Source organism: Heptranchias perlo, chromosome 11, assembly GCF_035084215.1.
Source record: "Heptranchias perlo isolate sHepPer1 chromosome 11, sHepPer1.hap1, whole genome shotgun sequence".
Lineage (NCBI taxonomy): Eukaryota > Metazoa > Chordata > Chondrichthyes > Hexanchiformes > Hexanchidae > Heptranchias > Heptranchias perlo.
The window spans coordinates 51279843-51294119 of NC_090335.1; the positions used below are offsets into that span (position 1 = coordinate 51279843).

At 39.8% G+C, this 14277-nt stretch overlaps 1 protein-coding gene across 1 annotated transcript in view; it reads right to left on the reverse strand.

The window, feature by feature from the left end:
* Positions 1-14022, reverse strand: part of polq (polymerase (DNA directed), theta) — a 72912-nt gene extending 58890 nt beyond the window's left edge. The window contains exons 1-6 of the mRNA XM_067993008.1: positions 13916-14022; positions 11403-12261; positions 7193-7375; positions 5136-5266; positions 3583-3739; positions 2486-2594 (exon numbers count right to left, since the gene is read on the reverse strand). Of these exons, the coding sequence (XP_067849109.1) occupies positions 2486-2594; positions 3583-3739; positions 5136-5266; positions 7193-7375; positions 11403-12261; positions 13916-13969 (1493 nt within the window). The 5' untranslated portion in view covers positions 13970-14022. The remainder of the gene's footprint in view (positions 1-2485; positions 2595-3582; positions 3740-5135; positions 5267-7192; positions 7376-11402; positions 12262-13915) is intronic.
* Positions 14023-14277: the final 255 nt, after the last annotated feature.

Here is a 14277-nt window from a genome sequence, read left to right on the forward strand (position 1 = left end):
CTCCCCTTAACCTTCTCTACTTTTGCACCAAGTTACATCGAAACTACAGCACAAAAACAGGCCATTTGGCCCAACTGGTCTATCCCAGCATTTATGCTCCACACGAGCCTCCTCCCTCCCTACTTCATCTAGCCCTATAAGGATATCCTTCTATTCCTTTCTCCTTCATGTGCTTAGCTAGCTTCCCCTTAAATTAATCTATGCTATTTGCCTCAACTACTCCTTGCGGTAGCGCATTCCACATTCTTACCATTTTTTGGTTAAATAAGTTTATCCTGACTACCCTATTGGATTTATTAGCAGCTATTTTATATTTATGGCCTCTAGTTTTGGACTCCCGCACAAGTGGAAACATTTTCTCTATGTTTACCCTATCAAACCCTTTCATTATCTTAAAGACCTCAGCCATCTCTTTTCTAGAGAAAAGAATCCCAGTCTGTTTAATCTTTCCTGAAATATACCCGCTCAGGTCTGGTATCATCCCTGTGAATCTTTTTTGCACCCCCTCTAATGCCTCTATATCCTTTCTATAGTATAGAAACCAGAACTGTGCACAGTACTCCAAGTGTTGTCTAACCAAGGTTCTATACAAGTTTAACATAACTTCTCTGGTTTTCAATTCTATCCCTAAGGAACCCCAGTGTTTGGTTGGCCTTTTTTTATGGCCTTATTAATCTGCGTCGCTACTTTTAGTGATTTCTGTATCTGTACCCCTAGATCCCTTTGCTCCTTTATCCCATTCAGACTCTTATTCAAGCAGTATGTGGCCTCCTTATTCTTCCGACCAAAATGCACCACCTCACGCTATCTATATTGAAATTCATTTGCCAATTACACACCCATACAAGTTTATTAATGTCCTCTTGTATTTTGACGCATTCCTCCTTTGTATTAACTACACCCCCCAATTTGGTGTCGTCCACAAATTTTGAAATTGTACTTCCAATTCCCAAATCATTAACGTTCTCTAAGACACCAGCTTCTCTAGTCTCGCCACGTAATTGAAGTCCCGTAACCCTGGTACCATTCTAGTAAATCTCCTCTGCACCCTCTCTAAGGCCTTGACATCGTTCCCAAAGTATGGTGGCCAGAATCTTTCCCTGTAGCTCTGCAAATTTTTCCTTTTTAAGTATATATCCATTTCCCTTTTGAAAGTTACTATTCACCACCCTTTAACCTTCTTTGCTCTAAGGAGAACAATCCCAGATTCCCTAGATTCTCCACATAACTGAATTCTTCATCCCTGGTACCATTCTGGCAAATCTCCTCTGCACTCTCTCCATGGCCTTAATATCCTTTCAAAAGTGTGGTGCCCAGAATTGGACACAATACTCTAGCTGAGGTCTAACCAGTGATTTATAATTATTAATCATCACTTCCTTGCTTTTGTACTTTATGCCTCCTGTTTATAAAATCAAAAATCCCATATGCTTTTTTTAACAGCCTCCTCAACTTGTCCTGCCACCTTCAAAGATTTGTGTATGTACACCCCCAGGTCTTTCTGTTCCTGCATCCCTTTAAAATATTGTACCGTTTAGTTTATATTGCGTCTCCTCATTCTTCCCACCAAAATGCAGCACTTCACACTTCTCTACATTAAATTCCATCTGGTATGTTTCTGCCATTTCACCAGTCTGTTTATATCCTCCTGAAGTCTGTTACTATCCTCCTCATTGTGTAAAATTTCCAAGTTTGTGTCATCTGCAAAGTTTTAAATCATGCCCTGTATACCCAAGTCCAGGTCATTAATATATATCAGTAACACAAGATAACAGGCTTTTGTCACATTCCAATATGAAACAAAGTTTAACAAATTCTAAATCATAATCAGTGCTTTTCCTTCTTCATAAAAGAAAAATCACCAGGATAACTGTCCAAGACTACTGTAATTTGCAACTCCTACCAACACCATTTGCTCTTGTGAAATCTCCCCAGCCTTATGGTGTTCCTTTGAGCCGCCGTACTCACACAAAAAAACACTGATTGAGGTTTACATCCACTACAAAAATAAAGCACATATCCAGAGTTGCAAATTCACAAGTGTGACATGGACTTTGCATACTAGAAGTGTTACACCCGAGGTGTGCCACTCACGAAGCTATGTAAGAATTGCAAGCGTATGTAAAATAAAATGCAATAGGGATGTAATTTTTTTTTAGGAATGTATAATTTGACTTTATCTTTGCATACGTATGGAAAAATTTGCAGGGCTATGGGGAAAGAGCAGGACTAATTGGATAGCTCTTTCAAAGTGCAGGGCACAATGGACTGAATGATCTCTGTGCTGTAAGATTCTAGAATTCTGTACAGAAAAAAATAGTCTCTCGCTTCTGCATAGTGGTATGCCTGAGATCAGGAATGAGTCTCTGCCGCAAACAAATTACTAATGACTATCTTAAAAGTTCCACTGCAAAAAATATGAGACATCAGGAGTAACACTGGAATTTTCTCCTTGAAGTTCTTGTTTGCTATTGTAAAAATGTACCTTTTTGCTCTCTTTTGAGTGACAAATAGTATCTTGGTTAAGAGAAGCTCCAACAGGTATCCTCTGTGTGAGTCCCCCAACATATGTAACTCATCCACTACTACTATTCCTGTGAAAAAACAGAAAACCATAATATGATTATAAAGGGGCTAGAGTCAGACATCCAAATTGGGAGAAAAATAAAAGAATTGGAAAAATTGGCACTATAAGCCCATTACATCTACTCAAGGTTTTTAATCCCTAAAGGTTTCAGTAATTACAATATGCTGATTCACAAAACTATACGTGGCCAACATAAAATTGCATATTTTGGAGAAACATAAGTTCCCAAATAATATGATAGATTTTCATTGGTATTTGGTATTTTCTTCACAAAACCTTTTACCAAAATCCAGAATACTCAGATACAGACTTGATATTTTCTCTCTCTCTCCCATACATAGTTTTATAAATTTAGAAATATTGAGAATTTCATATAAATATATAATTTGGAGAGGATGAAATGGCTAGAGGTTTCCCCCCTTTGCTGAAAACCTCTTCTTTTCTCCTCTGTCTCTACTATCAGTGACATCACTGATTCAAGTATTACAGCTGATAGGTGCTGTATGAATGGAAATTCATCAGCACCTATCATGTTTCAGAAACATGCCAAGGCACGTCACGTACCATGAATTACTTTGGAATGCAGTCCCTGTTATTATCTAGATCAAAATAGCAGCCATTTTGCACACAGACAGGTCCCTCAAACAGCATAAGATGAATGGCCAGTTATTTTTTTTGTAATGTTGGTTGAGGAAGGAAAATGATCCAGGATACGGGCAAAATTTTCTTCAAACAGTGCATGGGATCGTCAATATCCTTCCAAACCACCGGAATAGGGCCTCTATTTAATATTTCATCCAAAAGATTGCACCACAGACAACACAGCAGTCTCTCAGTACAGCATTGAAGTGTCAGCCTAGATTATGTCCTGGAGTGCAGTGTGAACCCACAACCTCTGACTCAAGAGAACCAAGCTGAAATACAGGCCTCACTTGGTGAAAATAACAAATAGACAAACAATGAAGATCCACTAGAAAGATATTTTGGATCCTCACCGAGCTGGTCCATTTTCTCCTCCTCAATAATTCGGTTGATGAGTCCGTTTGCTTTCTCAATCGTGCACACAGCTACATCCAGCGATGAAAATCCCCCAGCAGGTGACGTGCTTCCCATATATCCCTCCACTCTTACCACAGCCTCTTGGAATAAGTTCTGAGACAGAGACCAAGAATATCCACAGTTCAGTTTTTTCCCCCTTCAGTTAGAGTCAATTTTTGCTATTGGTTATTGAATAGGAAGATAGATGAAAGTAACATTAAAGTTACATTTATATAGCACCTTATCACATCTCTCACTATGTCAGAGAGATGTGATAAAGGTGCTATATAAATGCAACTTTGTTAGATCTAATTAATTACTGTTTCGAAGTGTAGCATTGTTGTTATGTACTGGATAATGATCAGGAGTCCAAACCTGGTTGATTATTCTCCCCATTCTATTCCAGCGGTGCTGAGGCTAATTGTTATATCTCTATTGCCACTCCAGCAAATATCACCTGAATCAGCACAGATCACAGAGGAAACAGGTATCACAGTAGCACATAAAGACTCTAATTTAATCATCAAGAACAGGATATTTAAATGAGTTTTTGCTAACAACCACTAATCAGTGAGAACTGGCATACCCCAAGCACAACTTCCCTCTCAGTTACATCAAACTTTATTAAATGAGTCTTCAAAGTTGCCATCAATACCTTCAATTCCATCACAGTGTGGCCTTCTTGTGTGATTAGGTGATGCCAAAGGAAATGAGTTCATTTTGATCTGGATGAAAAACTAATCCACAGAGAGTGGGTTAAGTTCTCCTTTGATTAGATTGTAAGTAACAATCTAATGAGTCTGGACGGTAACACTAGAGCTTAGAGTTGAACTTAACAGAGGTTCTACAGAATGAAGATAGTTCTAATTTGACAATTTCACTCAAACCTCTCTCCCAACAGAGTGGGGAGGGGTGGGGGGAAGATAGCCAGTTTCCAATTTGGAGAATCACACTGGTCAAAGAGACCCCATGTTTTTCAAGCTGGGGATTGACACATGATGATGATAATGCAACAGAACTCTGCATTGCTGTTGGCTTTTGGGATGTCTGACCAAACGGTACTCAATATAACTGCTGGATGAAAGACAGTCAAATCATCCACTTCTCAATATGCTCACCTTGCACCTCAATCAGTAATGCACCTTTTTTTGTATGTAAATCTTGGTGCTCATTAAGGGAAAGAACCCTAGTGTTGGGGAATGGAACACTCTCCAATTATGGCAAACAGCAGCACCATCAAGCACTTCCTGGTCAGTTATTACATGTTCAGATGCAGAATAAAGCTTTCTCTATTCAGCCTCAATCATTAAAAATAATCATTCACACTGTACCAATGTGAAATTTTCCATTTCCCACACTGGCATTCTTGTAGCTGCTCTGATTGAGATTGCCAATTTGAGACTATTCAACTGATTTGGCATGGAACCCTTACAGCCAGCAGATAAAGGAGGCTTGTGTTGCATTAAAATTATTTTCTGTCATTTGTTACAGCACTGAGTTCTACACTGACCTGCAGGTAATACATTTTCTCCTTTGCCACAGAAACAAAAGGCAGGATGAACAGCGCTTTCTTCCTCCTTTCCAAAACTGTCTTTAGAATCAGCAACTCTGCGACAAGTGTCTTTCCAGCACTGGTAGGGGCTACAACACAAAAGAAAATTAGGGCTTATTTGTTTGGTACTAATAGAAAAGTACCAGGAATTAGTGTCATCTGTATCACTCCCCTTCACCTCTAGAGTTTGGGTTCCAATGGATAAATAGTAACAATACTTTCATCCAACCAACTGCAATCAGTGTGTGAAATGTGACCTTTTGATTTCTAAAATTTAACTGCATTTGCTAATTTTAGGAAAATACCAAATGAAATTATAAGCTAGTGTTCAGTGTGTACTTCTTCACTAAAAATAGCGAACAGAGGAATATTTATTCTAAATACAGGAGAGGAGGCCTCTGCCTCTGACGACCGTTTAAAAAACACCTTTCAACTCTGGGACCTGGAATCAAACCCAGTCCAGACAAAGGAGGGGGCGGAGGTTCATCTTTACAAATCTACTATGCAATGGAGTATGAAAATGGAAAACATAATGTACATGGGATTAACCAAGTACTGTGATCTTTCCTCAAGGTTCTGAGTAGGTACAACTGTTTTCATTCAATAGAATTTGCACATGAATATAAGCATGCGACAAGAAAATACCATTCAACTCATCAAACCAATTCCTTCCACAGACTGTACAATCTGATGTATCATATTCTTGGGAGATTAACCAAATGGGTAAAGTTCTGCAAAATTTCTTCTGATTCCTCCCCAAAAGCAATGAAGCAAAACTTCAGACTATCTGTCTAGCCTTAGATAAGCAGCAATATCTTGCTGAAGTCCAACAGAAGACTTGTACACCCATTTATTTATTTCCTCCCCCCCCCCACCCCAAATTTGGAAAGTAACTTTCTCATTTAGGTGACAAATTTGGCAAAGAGGTCAGGCAACCAATTCCCAGGCCTCTCCTAATGCAACTTCATCAACAGACTCCATTTGATGAACAAGAGTCCACACCTGGGTTGATTTGTCATAGAGTCATAGAGTCATACAGCACGGATAGAGGCCCTTCGGCCCATCGTGTCCGCGCCGGCCATCAGCCCTGTCTACTCTAATCCCATATTCCAGCATTTGGTCCGTAGCCTTGTATGCTATGGCATTTCAAGTGCTCATCCAAATGCTTCTTGAATGTTGTGAGGGTTCCTGCCTCCACAACCCTTTCAGGCAGTGAGTTCCAGACTCCAACCACCCTCTGGGTGAAAAAGTTCTTTCTCAAATCCCCTCTAAACCTCCCGCCTTTTACCTTGAATCTATGTCCCCTTGTTATAGTACCCTCAACGAAGGGAAAAAGCTCCTTAGTATCCATCCTATCTGTGCCCCTCATAATTTTGTACACCTCAATCATGTCCCCCCTCAGCCTCCTCTGCTCCAAGGAAAACAAACCCAATCTTCCCAGTCTCTCACTCCCCTTCACCTCTAGAGTCAGAGAAATATTTGTCCTCAAATATTTCTCTGACACGGAGATCGAGGAAGCTCTTTTCTTTCACTTGTCTCTCATGGTGGTCTAATCGAGTTCAGGAACTCAATGTATGGAGAACCAACTAGTTGAGGCTGTAACCTACTGCTGCACAGCGCTTTTACAAGTGCTCCAACTGCCCTCTCCTGCAAATACATTTTTGATGTTAAATTATGAAAATCCCTCAGCCATCTTGGATTTTCACTGTGGCGCTTCTTGCTAATAGAACATCTCACCTCACACCCATTGCTTCAGAACAAAGCCATTGGGAGAACTAACACCACTGTTTGTGAATCTCCTCTACAGTGACTAGAAAGCTGCTGGATAACCAGATGCAAGACTCAAAGATTGACTACATGTTTAAAATATAAGTGTAAGAAGCAAAGCATCATTTTGAGATTATAGCCTATAAAAAGTGCAAGTCAACATTACTTAGATATCTGTATGTAAAGTGGTCTAATTGAGACCTACTTCAATTTACCAAATACTTCAATACACCAAAATATTATGTTACCTGAATAGACCAAGTTTCTTCCCTCTAACACACGATGTTGAGTAAGACATTCAGCTTGCCATTCAAAAATGCTCACCACCCCCATGCTCTGATACTTCTCTAGAACTGCTTTGGGCAGCCCCCAGTTAGACAGCAGCAGCATCTCAGATTGTTCTGTTGGGGCAGCTACTTGCCCATATTGCCCTGAAATGAGATGCAAACAGTCCTAAATTGTCTAGAGAAGTGTGCAAGACATAACATTTTCTGGAAATTACCAACTATGTAATTCCAAATGCCTTTACTTCAAACAAAAACAGTTCAAATGAATTGTGGTAAAGGAACACCATTGATCAAGTTTATTACGTAAATTATCATTAATTACACTTATGTATCACCTATGCATAATCTATAAACACTTTTGACATAATTAGTAAGCTTTACTCTCAACAGTTGGTATAAATATAAGAACATAAGAAATAGGATCAGGAGTAGACCATACGACCCCTCGAGCCTGCTCCGCCGTTCAATCAGATCATGGCTGATCTTCGACCTCAACTCCACTTTCCCACCCAATCCCCATATCCCTTGATTCCCCTAGAGTCCAACAATCTATCTATCTCAGCCTTGAATATACTCAACCACTGAGCATTCACAGCCCTCTGGGGTAGAGAATTCCAAAGATTCACAACCGTCTGCGTGAAGAAATTCCTCCTCATCTCAGTCTTGAACGGCCAACCTCTTATCCTGCGAATATACCCCCTAGTTCTAGACTCTCTAGCAAGGGGAAACAATCTCTCAGAATCTTACATGTTTCAATGAGATCACCTCTCATTCTTCTAAACTTGAGAGTATAGGCCCAATATACTCAACCTCTCTTCCTATGATAACCCTCTCAACCCTTCGTTGCACCGCCTCCAAGGCAAGTATATCCTTCCTTAGAGAAGACGACCAAAACTGTACACAGTACTCCAGGTGAGGTCTCACTAAAGTCCTGTACAATGTAGTAAGACTTCCTTACTCTTGTACTCCAACCCCCTTGCAATAAAGGCCAACATGCCATTTGCTTTCCTAATTGCCTACTGTGCCTGCATACTAACTTTGTGTTTTTTGTACGAGGACACCCAAGTCTCTCTGAACACCAACATTTATTAGTTTCTCACCATTTAAACAATATTCTGTTTTTCTAGTCTTCCTACCAAAGTGAATACCTTCACATTTCCCCACATTATACTCCATCTGCCATCTTCTTGCCCACTCACTTAATCTGTCTATATCCCTTTGCAGAATCTTTGTGTTCTCCTCACAGCTTGCTTTGCCACCTAGCTTTGTATCTTCAGCAAACTTGGATACATTACACTCGGTCCCTTCATCTAAGACATTAATATAGATTGTAAATAGCTGAGGCCCAAGCACTGATCGTTGCTGCACCCCACTAGTTACAGACTGCCAACCTGAGAATGACCCATTTATCCCTACTCTCTGTTTTCTGTCCTTTAGCCAATCCTCTATCCATGCTAATATATTACCCCCAACCCCATGAGCCCTTATCTTGTGTAACAACCTTATGTGACACCTTATCGAATGCCTTCTGAAAATCCAAACATACAACTGGTTCCCATTTATCTACTCTGCTGATTACATCCTCAAAAAACTTTAATAGATTTGTCAAACACGATTTCTCTTTCATAAAACCATGTTGACTCTGCCTAATCATGTTATGATTTTCTAAGTGCCCTGTTACCACTTCCTTAATAATGGATTCCAACATTTTCTCAATGATTGAGGTCAGGCTAACTGGCCTGTAGTTCCGTTTTCTCTCTCCCTCCCTTCTTGAATAGCGGGGTAACACTTGCTACCTTCCAGTCCACTGGGACCGTTCCAGAATCTAGAGAATTTTGGAAGATCATAACCAATGCAACCACTATCTCTACAACCACCTCTTTTAGAACCCCAGGATGTAGGCCATCAGGTCCAGGGGATTTGTCAGCTTTTAGTCCCATTAACTTTTCCAGTACTTTTTCTCTAGTGGATATTAATTGCTTTAAGTTCCTCACTTTCATTTACCCCTTGGTTCCCCACTATTTTTGGTATGCTTTTTGTGTCTTCTACTGTGAAGACAGATACCAAATATTTGTTTAACACATCTGCCATTCCCTGATTCCCCATTATAATTTCTCCTGTCTCAGCCTCTAAGGGACCAACATTTACTTTTGCTACTCTCTTCCTTTTTACGTACTTGTAGAAGCTCTTACAATCCATTTTTATATTTCTTGCTAGTTTACTTTCATATTCTATTTTCTCCCTTTTTAATCAATTTTTTGGTCGTCCTTTGTTGGTTTCTAAAACTCTCCCAATCCCCAGACTAAATACTCTTCTTGGCAACGTTATAGAAGAAATTCACCTAATTGGCAGTACTGCAATGATATGGTCACCAAAACCAAACTAATTGGTATACAAATTATATCTCAGTGTTCAATAAATCCACCACACAGTATGAAACTTGTTGACTATGGATGCATAATCATTCTGACTTGACTAGCAGTACTGTTATAAAACATGGTATTGATTAACAGTTTCTCAGGACTGTCATAACTGGCCAATATACATCAGCCCAAATTCGACTCTGAAATGGGGGAGGGGGGGGTAAAAAGTGAAGTTCAGCAGTCACAGTTGCTAACGTTTGGATTGGCTTACCGTTTTGGCAGCAAGACAGTTGCCATTTAGGTGTAGTTGCATGCTGCACCACTTTCCACAATTCCGATCATCACATACCCACCACACAGAACCGGAATAAGAATTCTTGGGACCTTGGCAACCAAAAACATTCGGGGTCCCTCTGCAACTCCCTGCAGACACCCCCCCCCCCACCCAATCCATTAAAACACATGTAGCAAAATGCATGAATAAATAGCCCCATAGAATGTTTACATCTTGGATTAATAATTAAGCATATATCACAATATAATACACTTAAATGAAACCGATCCAGCAATTGTGTGCTGTTTTTCTGCGTTATGGTGAGCTTTACCAGGGGCCCATATTGGCTGGGGTCCTTGGAAACAGGCCAATACTCGTTGATCCACTTCTGCCACCACATATCTCAGTGGAGTCAACAGAAGATTTCATTTTCTGGGCAGTTATTTTAAAATAGTAGTCAAGATAGGGAAAATGGGTGGATGCAGTGAAAGCTCTCTAAAATTTTCCAGACTGCCCACTATTTAAAACTGACTTGATGGTGGATAAGACTGTACACTGTAGCTGTCACATAAAGTTAGATGCTGCCCCAATGCACTCAGTCACCTACAGTTACAGTACCTTGGGAATCTTTAGACCACTCCCCATTTTTTATATAATACATATTATTTTTGTTGTAAGCTTTTCATTTTATAGTTTTTCCTTCTTTCAATCTAACCATGGGCATAAGTGAAGGCAGAAACATTTTTACAAATTGTGAGTATTGAATTCCCTCCTCCCCCACTCCCATTGTTTGAATTTGTCCATGGATCCAATGGCCTGTCACATCAGTGTGGAAATTTTTCTGCTGAGTCTAACCTAAAAATAGAAGATCTGGGTCTTGGACCAGTGGAAGTTCTGACCTTGGAACATGAAGGAAAGTCATCCTGATGGGGCAACATAAGGAAATGTAAAAGCAAAGAGGTCTGACAAGTTTGCACTTTCCAACAATCCCTACGAAAATAAAAGATTAATGGAATCTCAAATGCACGCTTTATCAAACAGACCATGACTGAACCAGAGATGGATTTAGTAAAAAGTAGCCGATTACAAACTATGACAGCAGATGGGTGCCCAAGTGTTTACTTTCAGACACTCAAAAAAATGTCTTGCAAATTTATTTCAAATAACTGTGGAGGAGTCCAAAACTAGAGGTCATAAATATAAGATAATCACTAATAAATCCAATAGGGAATTCAGGAGAAACTTCTTTACCCAAAGATTGGTAAGAATGTGGAACGCGCTACCACAAGGAATAGTTGAGGCAAATAGTATAGATGCATTTAAAGGGAAGCTAGATAAGCACACGAGGGAGAAAGGAATAGAAGGGTATGCTGATAGGATTAGATGAAGTAGGGAGGGAGGAGACTTGTGTGGAGCATAAACACCAGCATAGACCAGTTGGGCCAAATAGCCTGTTCTGTGCTATAGACTCGATGTTAATGGAGAAGGGTTTTATTTTGTATTGTTTTATTTGCTTACGTAATATAGACTGTACCTGTTGCTGTCAGGGACTCACTGAGTTTGCTGCCATCTAACAAACTTTGACTGAGGCCAGGAGGAGGTGTCAGCACAGGCAAGGAACAATTGGAATGAAAAATCATCTTCTTATTCAATAAATTTTGGCAATTAGGACTAAGCACGATGGAATTTCTTGAAGTTTCCAAAGTCCTATCCAACCTTTGCGAGGTTCTAACATGTCTTTTAACCACCTGTCCTGCTTTTTGAAATTTCTGAACACAAGATGGCCGTCGGCCTCTATTTATAGCAGGTGAACATTTATGAGAAACCACTACTTTCTTTGCAGTAGGACACGCTGAAGGATCTGAATCTGGACTGTTGATAGACGAAGGTCTTTCCCTCTTATGTCTGTTGACCTGCTGTAGTGTCCTTTCATCACTCAGGGTAACATTGCCCTGAAGTCCACAGTCCTGCATAGAACTTCTGTCTTTTTCCTTGCGGCCACTATATAAAGGTTTATTGAACAAATCAAAGACAGTGTCTGTAGTTACCAACGAACTCTTATTCTGTTCAGGAGCTACCATTCTTTGCAATGTCTTCTGGTCCACATTGCTACTACTACATTCCCTTGCTGCAGAACTTCCTGTACTTGAGCATTTCTTGTCTTCAGTAGAAGGATCAAACTTATTTACTTCTTCAGTTGTGTCTCCACCAGAATTGGAGGTTGCCTTACTATTGTTCAAATGTATGGCTTTTAAAGCATCTTCTCTTGGAATTCCAGCACTCCAGTTTTTTTCAAGATCCAATGCTGCTTGTATAAGTTCATCATCTAGTGTTAAGGATGAATCAGGAACAAAGCCAGAACTCCCAACTGATGGCTGGACATTAGCAAGGACCTGAAAGAAAACATAAGTATATGAACACGTGTTTTCTCATGCATCATCCAGCAGCTGAAACTTCCATTGCTCAGAGGGTCTATTTTAAGGCCTGGACCAGGAGATTTCCCTGAAATCCACGACAAAAGTACACAGCAGGTCCATTAGCATCAGTAGTAGAAACAAAAGGTTAATATTTCAGGTGTAACCCTTCCAATTTTACATTGCTGAATGACCTGTGTATTTTCAGCATTTTCTGTTTTGTTTTTAAATTTACAGCTTGTTTTCTTTTTATTCATATCCTCTGAAATCCAGTTTTCAACAGCATAAGATTGCTCTGCAGTAGTCCAGTATTCAATTCTGCCAGTAAATGGATGTTACCAGTTTACTCATTATTTATGTTTAAGGTCTAAATCAGAGTGAAATCCAATATCTGTACAGAAAATGTGCAAACATTAGTGATAGAGTGACCATTTTTTGCCATTTCGAGGCTTCAAAGGAAGAAACCCAGTAAAGGTCATTGTATTGTATCTTTACACTCTTCCCTGTCACAAGGATACACATTCAAGAGTCCTTCACAGCTAGTACATCTAAATTTCCTTTTTTATATCACATGCAGTTACAGCCATCTAAAAGAATATATCTGAGTTTCTATTAAATGAGTCCAACATTACTACATTAACTACTTTAAGTGACAGTTTAGTCCATTGTCCACAACTTACATTTCTACAGCAATCCTCCTCTAAAGAAAAAAATGAGTGTTTTACAGGGCAGAAAGAAAGTGGACTCAAGTCTGGAGAAAAGGAGGAAAAAGACAACTGGGGAGGGGGCTAACGGCATGTTCAAAGAGGTATTGTAGAAGACTTTTGAAGGTAGGGAGGGTGGTATCAAGGCAATGTTGGGACAGTTCCAGACGGTAAAGGAATAGTGGCTGATGGTAAAGCGTACAAGTAGTAATCCAGTGCTAGAGGAGCAGATAATGCATGCAAGGTCATATGACTGAAGATGAGTCCTCAGGTTGGATGGAACAAGGCTGTGATGGGACTTAAAAGCGAGTATGAGAATCTTGAACTCATTCATTTGTGCCCAGAGAACCAGTGGAACTTGACAAAGATGGGGTGATGGGAGTGCAGGACTTTGTGCAGGTAAGGATGTGGCCACTGAGTTCTGAATCAGTCAGAGTTTGTGAAGGGTGCAGGTGGGGAGAACAGCTAGGAAAACAGAAGAGAAGTCAAGCATTGAGTTGATGTTGGCATAGATTAGAGTTTCAGAAGTGGGTTAAAGTAGGAGCATAGGTGGACAATGTTCCAGAGCTGAAAGAAAGCTGTATTGGCGACAAAGCTAATGTGGAGCAGGAAGCCCTGTTTGACCCCCAAATTGCATGCCAACTTTCCAAACTTCCAACACAATTTGCTGAAAGACAAAATTTACTCCTTTCTTCATTTGATCCAACTTATCATACCCACTTTTTCTATGCTGTTCATCCAATAATTATCAAGACATTAATCACCATCTTATTCAGTCCACCCACCAATGTAAATACTTAATAATGTTTCTCACTTGATCAACTTTGTTTTAATCAGAATAATTAGACTTCTTCTATTTAACTTCATACAGAAATATGAGCCCAAAAATCATTTAATTGCTTTTCAGTGATCTCTACAGCAAAACCTACCTCTGTGCACATCCCATCAGCATGATTTTCCTTGTCATCTGAATCTACCTGCATGTGATCGCGCTGCTGTAAGCGGCCTGAGCGGCGAAGGGTCAGAGAATGTGAATCAACAGTGCTGGATGTATAGAAACAAAATCACACAAAAGTCCTCGATTAGTTCTTGCACTAATCAGTTTAACGTAACACTGACTCAAGATAGATGCATATACCCCCAGGGCAAAGCAAAGAATTCCAATGTACATCACCGCGCATTCATACAGAGATGCAGAAGCACAATACTTCCTTCAATTCAGGAATGTGAATGGGGAATTACAGCAAGATCTGACAGTACAGAACTACTAAAATTATAACCATTACAATAG